This window comes from Pseudophryne corroboree, chromosome 3, assembly GCF_028390025.1.
Source record: "Pseudophryne corroboree isolate aPseCor3 chromosome 3, aPseCor3.hap2, whole genome shotgun sequence".
Classification (NCBI taxonomy): Eukaryota; Metazoa; Chordata; class Amphibia; order Anura; family Myobatrachidae; genus Pseudophryne; species Pseudophryne corroboree.
This window is the reverse complement of record NC_086446.1, coordinates 521,326,317-521,343,503: the sequence shown is the minus strand read 5'-3', so window position 1 is coordinate 521,343,503 and position 17,187 is coordinate 521,326,317. Positions and strand designations below refer to the sequence as shown.

At 44.3% G+C, this 17,187-nt stretch overlaps 1 protein-coding gene across 3 annotated transcripts in view; it reads left to right on the top strand.

Annotated features, from left to right (window-relative positions):
• SLC38A10 (solute carrier family 38 member 10) overlaps positions 1-17,187 on the top strand; it is a 298,179-nt gene that overhangs the window by 112,594 nt on the left and 168,398 nt on the right. For all 3 annotated transcript variants that reach the window (XM_063961107.1, XM_063961106.1, XM_063961105.1), the window contains exons 7-8: positions 6,232-6,334; positions 7,693-7,875. In XM_063961107.1, coding sequence (XP_063817177.1) covers positions 6,232-6,334; positions 7,693-7,875 — 286 coding nt within the window. The remainder of the gene's footprint in view (positions 1-6,231; positions 6,335-7,692; positions 7,876-17,187) is intronic.

Genomic DNA, 17,187 nt, shown 5'->3' with positions numbered 1-17,187 from the left:
CATGCCTAAATAGCCAGCGCCACCTGCTGATTGGCTGACATTTATTGTGACAATAAATAACCATTAATCACTTACCTTTATATAAAAGAAATCCCCTTTCTACAAAATAAAATGCCACGCTGCCGCCCGATCACAATATTCATTTTGTCATTACATTGTGTACTAAGTTCTGGATTTTATTAGCATAAACTTCTTTATTATCTCAGAAAGCATTCCAGTTTTAGTTGCTATCAAATGGATAGAAACCTGACATCCACTGTACCACTGGGTTCCTATCTCATTGTTGTGCCACTATTTACATTACACTGCATACTGTAGTACACAGGCCCTGGAAGAAACCGCACTCCACCCACAGGTCACCTCACATATACACCAGTGGTGCTTACTCTTATCACAGTGGCTGTGGCCTAATGAATACTGTCACCACCTGCAATGTGTGCACCCTTGGGTTTGATCCCAAGTGGGGTGCGCAATTATTATTATTATTATTATTTTATGTATAAATTTACTATTTCTTTATTCAAGTGGTACAGTGGATGTCATGTTTCTATCCATTTGATAGCAACTAAACCTGGAATGCTTTCTGAGATAATAAAGCTGTTTATGCTAATAAAATCTAGAACTTAGTACACAATGTAACGACAAAATGATTAGTGTGAACAGGGCGGCAGTGTAGCATTGTATTTTGTAGAAGGGCAATTTTTTTTTATGAAGGGAAGAACGTGATTGGCCAGCCTCTCACTGATCACTTGTCTACTGCCACAGCATTGTATTCAGCACTGTAGGTTTAACGTGGAGCAGTCGCCACCCGGCGGTTAAACTGTGTATTACATGGCGTGGGACATAACCCACGCCATAACGTTATTTACAACTCGCGACTCGGGAGCCTAAATCGTATGCAATGAGCCACGATGTTTGAGGACACATCTGTACTTCTACACTTAAGAAGAGTATGTAACATCTGGTTTCTTTCCCTTTTCTCTCTTGATGATCTGGTTAGCTAGACAGTTCAAACAGTACAAATTTGCATGCACATATAGCCTTACATAGAAGCAATGGTTAGTCCATTAGTTATAACAAGCGGTCCAGCTTACAAATTGTTAGTCATATTTCTCCCTTTCTTGAAATTGCTATAGTAGAAAAAAGTGTTAGGGCAAGTGCTTTGGATTTTATGCACAAACAGAGACTTCACTCTTACTGACCTTTCCACTTTTTGACACTGCTTGTTTGAGCTCATCTAGAAACAGGCATAATCATCAGTGACAGCTGTGTGTTCCTGATCGTTGATACTGTGTCAGTCAGTCTGAACGGGATCCCTCAGCTGGGGTTCAGGCATGGTGGTGCAGCAGTGCCACGTCTCACTGTTCTATTGATCACCAGCTGGAGCACTGTCTTTCATTGCTGCATCTATTGGGTATTCTTTACATTTGTCTAGCCCTTCCTGTCAGGGTTTGGGAGTAGCTCCTCCAGCGGGCTCTATCCACATGGCATGCTGCTGTGATTGTTATTCTGGTTTTCAAAATATCCTACAGACTCGGGGCTCCTGACTACAGCTTGTACCGGATCTGTCCATCGGCAGCCCTTTATCTTCTGGGATTATTCGTCAAACCAGTGCCGTCTTCTTGCGTAGGGCCATTTGGATGTACTAAGCCAGTTACCTCTTGGAGACCTTAAGCTGTCAAGCTTCAGGAACATTATTATCTGTTACCACCATGGCCAGTACTCCCTTATGTAAGGTGGAGCCTTTCCACAGCCATTTAACACTGGAATTGTATTTATTTATTTATTTTAAAATAAGCTTGTGGCTGTTTTTACAGTTTTGTAGAACCTTCCATTGTGACTGCTTATTTCTAAACTGGACATATAACTAATGTTCTAACAATTATTGCTCCTATGTGAGCATGTGCATGCAAATTTGTCCTGTTTCAACTGTCTGGCTTTACACCTAGTATTCATTCTCTAGCAGTTTTTATTGGTTTTTAAGAGAGACATTTTTTTACGATCTTTATACAATTGTCTGTAATATAGTCTTGTTATTGTCTAATAGGCATGGAGTACAATTGCTTATTGGTGGTCACCTCTGAGTATTATATAACAGTACTATATACCAGTTAGGATGTAGGGGTGAGAATTTTGGCGACTGCAGACTTAACACACGTATCCTCATACTCCTTGCATCTATACATATGACATAGACAAGAATCTGCGTAAAACCGCTTAATGTAATAGAGATTCCAGGCTGTGATATTAACCACACAGGAACTGGTTTTCCACCTGTATGCAGAGTAAGCACAATGGAACTTGGCATGACGAAAACCACGGCTGCTCATATCAGAGCCATTCAGACTAAGTCGCAAACAGATGTACAAATGTTGCAACTCAAATTGATTAGTGTATTCTAGCAATGTAGTTTTGCTGCTCTCATTTATTTTATTTATGTGAAAAAGACAAGCCGTTTGAGCAAGAAAAATGCTTTGCGCGGCCAACTCACCTGAGACCTGGCACGACAAGATGGGCTATTTGAAATGTACAGATGTCCTTTTCACTCTGCCTTCAGTTGTCCACTTGCAGTAGGGTGCAAGAGTTCCTTCTTTTTGGTTAATACTTCTAGTCCTCTGGTAATGCAAACAGGTGTTTCAAGGGCAGCCCTCTGTACCCTGCCAGGTTAAATAGTAAACCAGGCAGACCTGAACAGCCTGTTGTATCAGTTACAATATGAGAAACGGTAAGCATTACGGGCACCAGTCACAACCCGGATCACCTGTGGTGGTAGCCCTGTTGCTTCCCTTCTGGGATCATTGGTTCAATTCCATCACAGGTACTTGGGTTAGCGGTATCATGAAATGTGTATTCAGAAACAAAGCAAAGTGTTTTGCTTTATGGGAAGTCATTCAGTCCTTACTCTTCAAGGATTGTCGTTGGAGTTCCGGTCGAACAGAGCAAGTTGGGGTTTTACACCATGACTTGTACCTAGTGCAGAAGCCAGGCAGGTCTTTTTGACTCATTCTGAAATTGAACTCCTTGAACACCCATCTCTGGGAGGACAGATTCATGATGGATTATCTGAGGTCAGTAATAAGGCCGCATATTTGCATGTCTCAGGGTTGTAAGGACTTCAGAGCCTTTTCTGGTTTGCAGAATAAGCATTACTTATTTTAGGGTACCATGATTTGTTCTGGCAACTGCTCCAATAGTATAAATAATTATCGTAGATGGATGGCGGTCTTCAAAGGTCCATGTGGGTGATTGGCCTTCCCTACATGGACAATCCTGATCAAAGTAGGTTCTTGTCATTGTTGTTTTCTGCACGTGGGATTGAAGAAGCCACTGGTATTTCACATGGGGATTGTTAATTATAAGGAGTCAACTTCTTCCCAACATATGGTCTTCCTTGGACTTTTGTCCAACGCCCAGCAGTAGCATTTGGTTCTGACAGAGGTAAAGATCCTCTTGTTACAGGTTTTGATGAAGTCTTTGTTCACACAAAGATGTCGGTTAACTTTTGCCTGAGTGTCTTGGGGAAGATGGTTTTGACATTTGAAACATTCTAGTAAGCACTGTTTTCTCGAGGTAGTTCTAGATAAAGTTTATTTAGATGTGAAGCAAGTCTCCCCATACTCCACCCAATGAAGTCCCTGAGATGAGTGTGTCAGTCAATTATTTTGTGCTTATGAGAAAGAAACTAAGTTGAGAGTGACTCTTTGTGGTTGGTAGTTTTATGTCTTAGTAAGAGGAAACCGTCTATTAAAAGGAAAGAATGCAAAAATCCTGTCTTGCAAGGCCATGGCTTTGACATACACTATATGGACAAAAGTATTTGGCCACACCTGTTGAATATTGAAGTCAGGTGTTTCATTTAGATCCGTTGCCACAGGTATATAAAATCAAGCACCTAGCCATGCAGTTTCCATTTGCAAACATTTGTGATACAAAATGGGTCATTCTGAAGAGCTCAGTGACTTAAAGCGTGGTAGTGTGATAGGATGTCACCTTTGCAATAAGACTGTTCGTGAAGTTTCATCCTTGCTGGATGTGTCACAGTCAAGTGTGATATTATAAGAAAGTACAAGCTTTTTGAAACTACATAAACTCAGCCACAAAGAGGAAGACCACATAAAATCACAGAGCGAGTCCAACGACCGCTAAGGTGCTGGTTGAGTAAAAGTCGCCAATGCTCTGATTCCATAGCCGAAGAGTTCCAAACATCCACTGGCGTTAATGTAAGCACAAAAACTGTGCATCGGGAGCTTAATGGAATGAGTTTCTATGGCCGAGTAACTGCATGCAGGCCTCACATCACCAATACCAAGCGTCGGATGGAGTGGTGTAAAGCACATAGACAATGGACTGTGGAGCAGTGGAAACGTGTTCCTTGGAGTGACGAATAACAGTTCTCTGTTTGGCAGTCAGATGGGGGGAGTCTGGGGTTGGCGGATGTTGGGAGAACATTACCTGCCTGACATCATTATGCTAACTGTGAAGTTTGGTGGAGGAAGGATAATGGTATGGAGCTGCTTTTCTGGGTTATCTCCAGTGAAGGACAATCTTAATGCTTCAGCATACCAAGACATTTTGGACAATTCTATGCTTCCAACTTTGACAACAGGTTGGGGAAGGCACTTTTCTATTACAACATGACTCTGCCCCCGTGCATAAAGCAAGGGCCATAAAGACATGGTTTGAGTTTGGTGTGGAAGAACTTAACTGGCCTGCACAAGAGCCCTGACCGCCACTCCATGGAGCACCTTTGGGATGGACTGGAACTGAGATTGTGAGCCAGGCCTACTCATCCAACATCAGTGCCTGACCTCATAAATGCTCTACAGAATGAATGGGCACAAATACCCACAGAAACACTCCAAAATCTTGTGGAAAGCCTTCCAAGAAGATTGGAAGCTGTTATAGCTGCAATAGGGGGTGGGAAACACCATATTAAAGTATATGTATTTGAATACAATGGCATTACAGTCCCTGTTGGGGTGATGGTCAGGCGTCCAAATAGTTTTATCCATATAGTGTACCTAAATCATCAGAGGCACCAAAGGTCCCCTTGCAATGATAGAGAGACACACAGGATTATGCGATGGGGTGGAGCAAAATATTTTGACCATTATGGTGGATTTCATTCTGGGTGTAACGACTGGGAAACATATTTTCTAAGCAAGCAGAATCTTCATCCCAGGGAATGGTCTCTGCACCAAGACATCGATCTTCAACTGGTGGAAAGGTCTGGTCAGCCAGAGGTCAATGTAATCAGTTGTGCCACAAGATGCGAAAGTTCTAGTGAAAGACAAGGGGATCGGAAGATGTCTAGTAGACACCAATGCTGTGATGATTTAACTTATTTACATGGCAGTGATTTTGTGGCTATTAAAGAAAATAAAAGAGAAAGTTATGTAAGTTATCCTGTTATTGCTGGACTGGACCATTCTTAACAAGGAGAAAGGTCTGGTATGGGAACCTTCTACCATAGTAGGCCCTGTTAAGCCAAAGCATTTAGTTTGAGCCTACAGTGGCTCTGTTTAACAACATGGCCTTAAAGCAAAATACTTGGATTCCAGTAAGGAGGATGGTCAATTTAAAATGATAGTATTTATTAAATAAATAATGCATTTTTGTTTTTAAATGTGTTCGGAATTTGAGGAGGACCTTCACTTTTTGAATTTTCAGTACTAGGCTAAGTAGTTAAGTACCTTTTATGTAAGCATGCATCTGGTATTCATTTTGTTAGCTATTCTACAAATTGACTACTGTCAAAAATGCTTTGCAAGAATAACAAATATGGTTGCCAGCCACAGTCAGTTTGCTACACAGACTTTCACCATGTAATTTGATTGGCAGAAGGGAAGAATGAGGGAGGGGAGGCTGTCGCATTTAAAACGGAGCTCATAGATGCATTCTAAAGCCTTTCGTGACTAGTTGCCATGGTATCCTCTGACACTCTAGAATTATTACTAATTAATAGAAGCCTAATAAATAAACCACGGAGAAATGGTAAATATCAAGATTTATAGCCACAGTGATGTATGTAAGAAAAAGAAAAACAAAAAAAAACAACTTTTATTTTCATATTATTGCTGTTGTGAGCTTCATAGGATCTACAGATTGCTGCAACATTTTTAGAGTTTTTCTAATCTGAGTGGGCACTTTAAAATAGATCAGTATTTTCTAGGCTGCATTACTTCTACAAGCTCTTAAAGTGCGCTTCTGGTTTTTCTTTTTTTTTCTTAGCCAAGTACTTCCCACATACGACATCTTGGATGAGCCCTCGGTGAAAACAATGAGTTCCATCTTTGCTTCTTCTCTAAACGTTGTGACTACATTCTATGTTTTGGTAAGAGTTATCATTATTTGAAATATAAATGCAATTGATTTTTTTTGTGTGTAGTATTTCCAAAAATGAAAGCAAATATTAATCTTAATTTATTGTAAGGTGCCCTAAACTGTCCAGACGGTAAGTTATTAATCATACAGATAGCTTGTTAAGAAGAAGCACAGATTAAGGGCTTTTTTTTATGTAAAACATGAAGTGCTTGCCAGTAAAGATCACTATATATTACAATTATATGCAATACATAATAGTGTTATTTAGCCATTCAGTGACACTTACCTGTCTGGCATCAACTTCCAATAAGCAGCACCTCTGTTATCCCGACAATTGGCATAGAGAATGAATTATCAAGACTATGTACAGGCTACGCACACCATCCTCCGCTCACGTCATAGGGCAGACGCTGGGCTGGACACAAGGGGCAGAGCAATGAGTCCAGGAGCAGTGAATATCACAGCTCCATCAGTGAAACAGGACTTTTTACTTCACGAGTAGAGCCCGAAGTTGACAAAGGAAATGTAGACATGATACAGGGTGGAGAGTGTCCTCCTTATGAGAATTTACAGGCTAGAAAAAGAGGGCAGTGCAGAGACTATAGAAACTAGTGGCACTAGAGCTGTTAGAACATGCAGCGGCAGTAGTATCAGGTGGGTATAAGTTTGGCTATATTTAGAAAGCCCATTTTGAGAGCGCATGTGTGGGAGCTCTTGGAAGTCAGGAGTGAAAGGTGGTTACCCTAGAGGAGAAGTGTAGGTCAGAGGCACATTGCTGCGGGCAAGAGTGAGAGAGTGTATCTTGTGACTAGGTTAGAGGCGTAAGAAAGGAAGCACTTGGTGAGGGTGGGTACTAAAATTGAATTTTGGAGTAAAGAAATGCAAAGTTTCATTTAGAAATGTACAGTAGTTTTACTTCAATATGCCCCTGATTTTTTTTATTTTTTATGTTGAAGTAGTAAATAATAATAATAATAATAATAATAATAATAATACCTATAGAGTGTTTTGATTCAGTTTATAGCAACACACCAAAAAGGATAATCACAGAAAAGTGCCATTTTGTAGTCTGACCCATTATCGATGAGAGCATTTACTAGAAACCATGGAGCTTAGTGAGGTCCTTTTTCACAGGGAATGTGTAAGGTGCACTTTCATGGATATTCGCTCAAGGAAAATACTTTAGCTACCTTTATTGGACTCCTTTTTGGTTTGTGTCAAGACTCTTGTACATTGACAGTGATTGTAATAGAAACTACATTTACTGTAAAGTGTAAATTCTGCATTTGTTAGAATGTAATAAGGTTGAAGTAAAAGTTTGTACCTCTTAAAGTTGCTTTCCTTAATGTCCTGCGTTTTTTTCCCCAGGTTGGCTTCTTTGGTTATGTCAGTTTTACAGAAGCAATTGCTGGTAATGTGCTGGTGAACTTTCCTTCCAACTTAGTTACAGAGATGATCCGTGTGGGATTCATGATGTCTGTGGCCGTTGGTTTTCCTATGATGATCCTGCCTTGTCGGCAGGCCCTGAACACCCTCCTGTTTGAACAGCAGGTGAGCATGACATTGGAAGACACAGCTTCCCCATACGTATGAGATGGAGAAGCTGTGCACCCTTCTAGCATTCCAAGAGATAGAGTTGCAATAACCACCATTAACAGGTCGTATAGCCGTTAGTCTGGTGTTGCATGAGCGACTTCTAATGCTGTGTTCCTGCCTGAATATTGTGCTTTTCCAAAATTTATACAGACTGAAATATCGAATCAGTGGAAATCATTTATTGGTTGATTTTATTTTCTAAAAACCATGTCAGGCCAACAGAAATTGTCTTACAAAAAAAAACACTGAACCCTAAGCTAATACTTGTTTTCATAATAGTCATTCACTAAAAATCTGTGTCGCAATAACATTGTTACTTTATAGCAGCTGGAGCCCATCTAAAGCAGGGTACACAATAAGAATGTGCATCCACCCCAACATCACTGCCGACTGGACTTTGTATGCGGCAAGTGCATACACACGCCAGGTCCAATGGGGGAGCCACGTGACATACTGCATTCTGCAGCATGTCATTGCTAGCAACATCCCCTGTTGGCCCTGCTGCAGGGCCAACGGCGGATGTCATTAGCAACCTGCGGGAGCGCACTAAGTACCCAATAAGTCTCTCCAGTCCGCTGGATCGGGCGACATATTGTCTAGTGTGTACTCGGCTTAAGGGGGTAACTCTGAGTTGATCGCAGCAGGAACTTTCTTAGCAGTTGGGCAAAACCATGTGCAGTGCAGGGTGGGCAGATACAACATGTGCAGAGAGAGTTAGATTTGGGTGTGGTGTGTTCAAGCTGAAATCTAAATTGCAGTGTAAAAATAAAGTAGCCAGTATTTACCCTGCACAGAAACAAAATAACCCACCCAAATCTAACTCTTTCTGCACATGTTATATTTGCCCCCCCTGCAGTGCACATGGTTTTGCCCAACTGCTAACAAAGTTCTTGCTGCGGTCAACTCAGAATTACCCCCTAAGTGCGTGCTTTGTTGTCCAAGCTGTTTCATTGTTCAACTTTTATGCCGCAAGGTAGTGACCACTGTACAGTAGGACTCTGATGGTGTCTTACAGTATATAACCACTGAATGATTAGCATGTAGAAGTTGTCATATTCTGCAAGTGCCAAATCAGACAAGTCCTACAACATAGTTGTGGCCCCACCCACTTTCTGGATAAAAAATAAATAAAAACAGAACCGAGATGAGCTTTGTGATTTGGTTAGTCACCTTGACACTGAGGGCGGTATTCTGTTAGCAGTGGTACTTTCCCGCTGCTAATAGTATCACCGGGGGCTATCCTATTAGCCCCAATGCCAGCATAATTTTCTAACTGATGCCAGCACTTAACGGGGATTATGCTACAGGTGCCTCAGGCACCCGAAGCATAATCCGTGATAAAGGGCCGCCGGCCCCGCAAACCACATGGGATCAGGGACCTGATCCCATGTGTCATTGCACGATCGCAGGTCCAATTTCGACTGATTAAAAACGGCCTCTAATTGGATACCTCCATGATGAGCTTTGGTCTAACATCGAGATATCCGCCCATTTTTACCGACCGAAAGAGCCTCAGGGCTAATAGGATCTTCGCTTTCCAGCTAAATGCATATAAGCCACAAAGAATGACTCTTGATTCACAGGGGAAAGGACTGTCTTGAGGTAAACTTGTGCCCACTTTCCACTTTGCTGTGGCTAAAGTGGAGTGAGGAGCTTGTTACTTTATACCTGGCCTAGCATTCAGTTCTTTTCTAAGTGCTAAAATGAGTAGGGTGCCGTATTGTTTTTTAGGGCTTGATAGGACAAACCCTGGATCTGTAGGTCCACAGCCATTGCTACTGGGGTCTGTCTTCACAGTGACCCACTACTAACTCCCAACCCCCCCTACACCACTGTTTACTCTCCTCCATATTACATAAATGGGTATCACTCTGGTCATTTTCATATCAAGCCCTTTCACGTGGACTCAGTTTTGCTCTAGAGCAGTGATTTTCAACCTTTTTTTACTCGCGGCACACCGAACAATATTTGAAATTGCCAAGGCACACCATCAGTTCCCCACAGAAAAAAACAAAAAACACACATTGACCCTCATAGTAAAAAATATCCACACACACATTGGCCTACACAGGAAAAACAATCACATTGCTCCCCACATAAATCATATTGCTCCCTACATAAATCCTATTGCTCCCCACATGAATTATTCACATTGTTTCCCCCATAATCCATAAATCCTTATTCTCCCCACATAAATCCTATTGTTCCCCACAGGAGAAAAAAACAACAACAAATATTAGCCCCTACCGGTCAGCTGTCCTCCTCCCTGTCCCTCAGTGGCGGGGGTTGTTCATAGTGGAGTGCTGCGAATACTGAGCAGCGGGCGGTCTGGCAGGTGTGGATGTGGGTGGGCAAGAAAAGCTGTGTATGCGCAGGTGGGTGGGCTGGCTGGCTGGGTGGTGAGATGCGGCGGCCGTGACCTATGATATCACACCGCCGCGACTTCAAGGCATAAGTCACAGCCGGAGCACGACTGATCCTCTAAGAAGAGCCTGGGCCAACAGTTCACTCTGAAGGTGCAGGAAGCTGCTCTGGCTCCGCGGCACACCTTGCAACTGGTCGCGGCACACTGGTTGAAAAAGCCTGCTCTAGAGTGTTGACAAAGGTTATATCTGAGATAATGGCACATTTTCAAGCTCTTGGGGGTTACAATTCCCTATTTTTTATGACTTTTTGTTACAGGCTCTACCTCGTCAGTTGTTTGTATCTTAGGTTCGGACAATAAGTTTCCGGATGTGCAGTGCATAGGTTAAGTAGACACAATCTGACTGTCCGTTTTATGAACTGTAATTTGGGATGAAAGTTCTTGTGAAATGTCCAGGTACAGAACCGTATATAAGCAGCACACCGAAAAAGTTAGTATGTTCACTTCCTTCACAAACTCATTATGGCGCTCGAAAGAGGCCACTGGAGAGCTTTGATTTTCTTCGAATACAAGAGTGGTCGCAACAGTAGGAGAGTATTGACCGGCTGTGAACTGCTTTTGGAGAGGAAGCACCGTCCCGAACCACTGTGTTTTAGTGTTTTGCAGAATTTCTGCATAGGAGATGGTCCTTGGAAGATGAGGAGCGATGCAGCCACCCTGTGTCCACCATCACCGAGGACAACGTTGCTCTCATGCGGGCCACAGTTGAGGTGGACGCCAGTGTGACCATTGCCCAGTAAGAGGAGATGGGTATCTTATAGGGATCCATCCACTAGATACTTCATGAAAATCTTGGCCTGCGCAAGATTTCTGCACGCTGGCTGCCCCATCGGCTAACTCAAGAGCAGAGGGAGGCTGGGGTGACTTGGTGCCACAATCTGCTGGGCAAGTTTGATGTCGGTAGCTCAAACTCTCTCTAGTCGATGAATCCTGGATCTATAGGTTCAACCCCAAGACCAAACAGTCTGCCCAAAGAACCCCAGTTGGAGCTGTGCCACCGGGATACGGTCATTAGGTCAACCACTATTGGTTGACATGTACTAGGTCAACATGGAAAAAAGTCGATGTGCGTTTTTCACTTCTTTTTTTTTTTTTTTTTACTTTTTCATACTTTACGATCCACATGGTCTACGATTGGTAATAGTAACCTTGCCCGAATCATGCGAGGGGACACGGTGCACTAATTGGGGTTCCAAGTCACTTTACAATGAAAGTGACACAAAAATAACTAAAAAAAACTCATGTCGACCTAATGACTGTCAACCTATTTCAGGTGTGGACTTAGTCACTGTCGACCAATAGTGGCCGACCTAATGCATGTCGACCCTATGACCCATACCTGTGCCACCACAGACGTTTCGCTATGAGAGCAGTGTGGCCAAGCAGATGGTGGCTGTTTTTGTGGCCAAGACTGGTCATGTAGCATACCACTTGTGCAGCAGCGCACTGTCACTAGTGACTGGTAGACCAACCAATGCCTGCTGCAAGTGCTGGAAGCCATTTCCAGGCACAAACCAAGAACTCATGCTCGTGGTGCCCTTCTCCATCACGGCAATGCACCTTCCCACAAGTCCAGGAAAGTGGGGGATATTCTGGCTCATGAATGCATCTAGGAGCTTGGTCATCCACCGTATAGTTTAGACCTGGCCCCCTGCGACTTCTTTGTGTTCCCACAAATAAAGCGCAAGATGCATGGAATTCTCTTTAAGTTACCGGAAGCTGCAATGGAGACCTTCATCCAGCATGTAGAAGACCTACCTTTGTCAGACTGGTACATTTGCTTCAGCAAATGGTTTGAGTGCATGCAATTTTGCATAGCCTCCTCTGGTGAATACTTTGGAACAAATTCATGTCACATTCTTCTCCAAAATAACAAGATTTTAATGGGTGTTAAGTTATAGGGTAAGGCATTGCTACTAAGCAATTAAGTTTTCATATAACAACAATTTCTTAACAGATCAGTTTTAAATAGTGATGTGCACCAGAAATTTTTCGGGTTTTGGATTCGGTTCCGCGGCCGTGTTTTGGATTCGGACGCGTTTTGTCAAAACCTCCCTGAAATTTTTTTGTCGGATTCGGGTGTGTTTTGGATTCGGGTGTTTTTTTACAAAAAACCCTCAAAAACAGCTTAAATCATAGAATTTGGGGGTCATTTTGATCCCATAGTATTATTAACCTCAATAACCATAATTTCCACTAATTTTCAGTCTATTCTGAACACCTCACACCTCACAATATTATTTTTAGTCCTAAAATTTGCACCGAGGTCGCTGGATGGCTAAGCTAAGCGACACAAGTGGCCGACACAAACACCTGGCCCATCTAGGAGTGGCACTGCAGTGTCAGACAGGATGGCACTTCCAAAAAATTGTCCCCAAACAGCACATGGTGCAAAGAAAAAAAGAGGTGCACCAAGGTCGCTGTGTGACTAAGCTAAGCGACACAAGTGGCCGACACAGACACCTGGCCCATCTAGGAGTGGCACTGCAGTGTCAGGCAGGATGGCACTTCAAAAAAATTGTCCCCAAACAGCACATGATGCAAAGAAAAATGAAAGAAAAAAAGAGGTGCAAGATGGAATTGTCCTTGGGCCCTCCCACCCACCCTTATGTTGTATAAACAGGACATGCACACTTTAACGAACCCATCATTTCAGCGACAGGGTCTGCCACACGACTGTGACTGAAATGACGGGTTGGTTTGGACCCCCACCGAAAAAGAAGCAATCAATCTCTCCTTGCACAAACTGGCTCTACAGAGGCAAGATGTCCACATCATCATCCTCCGATTCCTCACCCCTTTCACTGTGTACATCCCCCTCCTCACAGATTATTAATTCGTCCCCACTGGAATCCACCATCTCAGGTCCCCGTGTACTTTCTGGAGGCAATTGCTGGTGAATGTCTCCACGGAGGAATTGATTATAATTCATTTTGATGAACATCATCTTCTCCACATTTTCTGGAAGTAACCTCGTACGCCGATTGCTGACAAGGTGAGCGGCTGCACTAAACACTCTTTCGGAGTACACACTGGAGGGTGGGCAACTTAGGTAAAATACAGCCAGTTTGTGCAAGGGCCTCCAAATTGCCTCTTTCTCTGACGTCCTAGTGGATGCTGGGAACTCCGTAAGGACCATGGGGAATAGCGGCTCCGCAGGAGACTGGGCACATCTAAAGAAAGCTTTAGGACTAGCTGGTGTGCACTGGCTCCTCCCCCTATGACCCTCCTCCAAGCCTCAGTTAGATTTCTGTGCCCGACGAGAAGGGTGCACACTAGGGGCTCTCCTGAGCTCTTTGTGAAAGTTTTAGTTTAGGTTTATTATTTTCAGTGAGACCTGCTGGCAACAGGCTCACTGCATCGTGGGACTAAGGGGAGAAGAAACGGACTCACCTGCGTGCAGAGTGGATCGGGTTTCTTAGGCTACTGGACATTAGCTCCAGAGGGACGATCACAGGTTCAGCCTGGATGGGTCCCGGAGCCGCGCCGCCGGCCCCCTTACAGAGCCAGAAGAGCGAAGAGATCCGGTGAAATCGGCGGCAGAAGACGATCCTGTCTTCAGATAAGGTAGCGCACAGCACCGCAGCTGTGCGCCATTGCTCTCAGCACACTTCACACTCCGGTCACTGAGGGTGCAGGGCGCTGGGGGGGCAGCGCCCTGAGACGCAATAAATCGATAAAACCTTATATGGCTAAAATAAATGCATCACATATAACTCCTGGGCTATATGGATGCATTTAACCCCTGCCAAAACATATAGAAAAACGGATGATAAGGACGCCGAGAAAGGGGCGGAGCCTATCTCCTCAGCACACTGGCGCCATTTTCCCTCACAGCTCAGTTGGAGGGAAGCTCCCTGGCTCTCCCCTGCAGTCACTACACTACAGAAAGGGGTTAAAAAAGAGAGGGGGGCACAAATTAGGCGCAGTATAAACAATACAGCAGCTATAAAGGGAAAAACACTTATATAAGGTTATCCCTGTATATATATAGCGCTCTGGTGTGTGCTGGCAAACTCTCCCTCTGTCTCCCCAAAGGGCTAGTGGGTCCTGTCCTCTATCAGAGCATTCCCTGTGTGTGTGCTGTGTGTCGGTACTTTTGTGTCGACATGTATGAGGAGAAAAATGATGTGGAGACGGAGTAGAGTGTCTGTAATAGTGTTGTCACCCCCTAGGGGGTCGACACCTGAGTGGATGTACTGTTGAAATTGCGTGACAGTGTCAGCTTTGTATAAAAGACAGTGGTTGACATGAGACAGCCGGCTACTCAGCTTGTGCATGTCCAGATGTCTCATACAGGGGCTCTAAAGCGCCCGTTACCTCAGATACAGACGCCGACACGGATACTGGCTCCTGTGTCGACGTGAAGAGACAACCGTGATTTCCAATAGGGCCACACATTGCATGATTGAGGCAATGGAAAATGTTTACACTTTTCTGATAATATGAATACCACCAAAAAAGGGGTATTATGTTTGGTGAGGAAAAACTTCCTATAGTTTTCCTGAATCTGAAAAATAAAATGAGGTGTGTGATGATGCGTGGGTTTTCCTCCGATAACAATTGATAATTCTAAAAAGTTATTGGCAGTATACCTTTTCCCGCCAGTGGTTAGGGTGCGTTGGGAAACACCCCCTACAGGGGATAAGGCGCTCACACGATTGTAAGAACAAGGGCTCTACCCTCTCTTGAGATGGCCGCCCTTAAGGATCCTGCTGATAAAAAGCAGGAGGGTATCCTAAAATGTATTTACACACATACTGGTGTTATACTGCGAACAGCAATCGCCTCAGCCTGGATGTGCAGTGCTGGGTGGCGTGGTCGGATTCCCTGACTGGAAATATTGATATCCTAGATAAGGACAGTATATTATTGCCTATAGAGCAATTAAAAGATGCTTTTCTATATATGCATGATGCACAGCGGAATATTTGCCGACTGGCATCAAGTATAAGTGCTTTGTATCTACCAGTAAAGTGGTCAGGGATTCCAAACGGCATTTGGAATTGCCTTAAAAAAGGGGATGTACCCTAGGTCGCCTCTCAAAATAAGACGCCGTATTATCAGGCGCAGTCCTGGTTGGCAAGCAGACAAAAGGGTTCCTCTTTTCTGCTCGTGACAGAGGGAGAGGAAAATGGCTGCAGAGATCAGCCAATTCCCAGGAACAGAAACCCTTTTCCGCCGCTGCCAAGCCCTCAGTATGACGCTAGGGCTTTACAAGTTCAGGCACGGTGGGGGCCCGTTCTCAGTGAATTTCAGTGCGCAGTGGGCTCACTCGCAAGTAGACCCCTGGATCCTTCAGGTAATATTTCAGGGGTACAAATTGGAATTCGAGACGTATTCCCCTCGCCGTTTCCAAAAAGTCTGTTTTACCGACGTCTCCCGCTGTCAGGGAGGCAGTTTTGGAAACCATTCACAAGCTGTATTCCCAGCAGGTGATAATTAAGGTACCCCTCCTGCAACAGGGAACGGGGTATTATTCCACACTATTGTGGTACTGAAGCCAGACGGCTCGGTGAGACCGATTTTAAAATCTAAAATCTTTGAACACTTACATACAGAGGTTCAAATTCAAAATTGAGTCACTCAGAGCAGTAAATGCAAACCTGGAAGAAGGGGACTACATGATGTCTCGGGACATCAAGGATGCTTACCTTCATGTCAAAATTTACCCTTCTCACCAAAGGTATCTCAGGTTATGATACAGAACTGTCACTATCAGTTCAGACGCTGCCGTAGGGATGGTCCACGGCACCCCGGGTCTTTACTGAAGTAATGACCGAAATGATGATATTCCTTCGAAGGAAGGGAATTTTAGTTATCCTTTACTTGGACGATTCCCTGATAAGGGTAAGATCCAGAGAACAGTTGGAGGTCGGTGTAGCACTATCTCAGGTAGTGTTGCGGCAGCACGAGTGGATTCTCAATATTCCAAAATCGCAGCTGGTTCCGACGACTTGTCTTCTGTTCCTAGGGATGATCCTGGACACAGTCCAGAAAGAAGGTGTTTCTCCCGGAGGAGAAAGCCAGGGAGTTATCCGAGCTAGTCAGGAACCTCCTAAAACCGAACCAAGTTTCAGTGCATCAATGCACAAGGGTTCTGGGTAAAAATGGTGGCTTCCTACGAAGCAATCCCCATTCGGCAGATTCCACACAAGAACTTTCCAGTGGAACCTACTGGACAAATGGTCCGGGTCGCATCTTCAGATGCATCAGCGGATAACCCTGTCACCAAGGACAAGGGTGTCCCTCCTGTGGTGGTTGCAGAGTGCTCATCTTCTAGAGGGCCGCAGATTCGGCATTCAGGACTGGGTCCTGGTGACCACGGATGCCAGCCTGCGAGGCTGGGGAGCAGTCACACAGGGAAGAAATATCCAGGGCTTATGGTCAAGCCTGGAGACAAAAATATCCTGGAACTAAGGGCCATTTACAATGCCCTAAGTCAAGCAAAACCTCTGCTTCAGGGTCAACCGGTATTGATCCAGTCGGACAACATCACGGCTGTCGCCCACGTAAACAGACAGGGCGGCACAAGAAGCAGGAGGGCAATGGCAGAAGCTGCAAGGATTCTCTGCTGGGCGGAAAATCATGTGATAGCACTGTCAGCAGTGTTCATTCCGGAGTGGACAACTGGGAAGCAGACTTCCTCAGCAGACACGACCTCCACCCGGGGGAGTGGGGACTTCACCCAGAAGTCTTCCAACTGATTGTAAACCGTTGGGAAAAACCAAAGGTGGACATGATGGCGTCCCGTCTTAACAAGAAACTGGACAGATATTGCGCAAGGTCAAGGGACCCTCAGGCAATAGCGGTGGACGCTCTGGTGACACCGTGGGTGTACC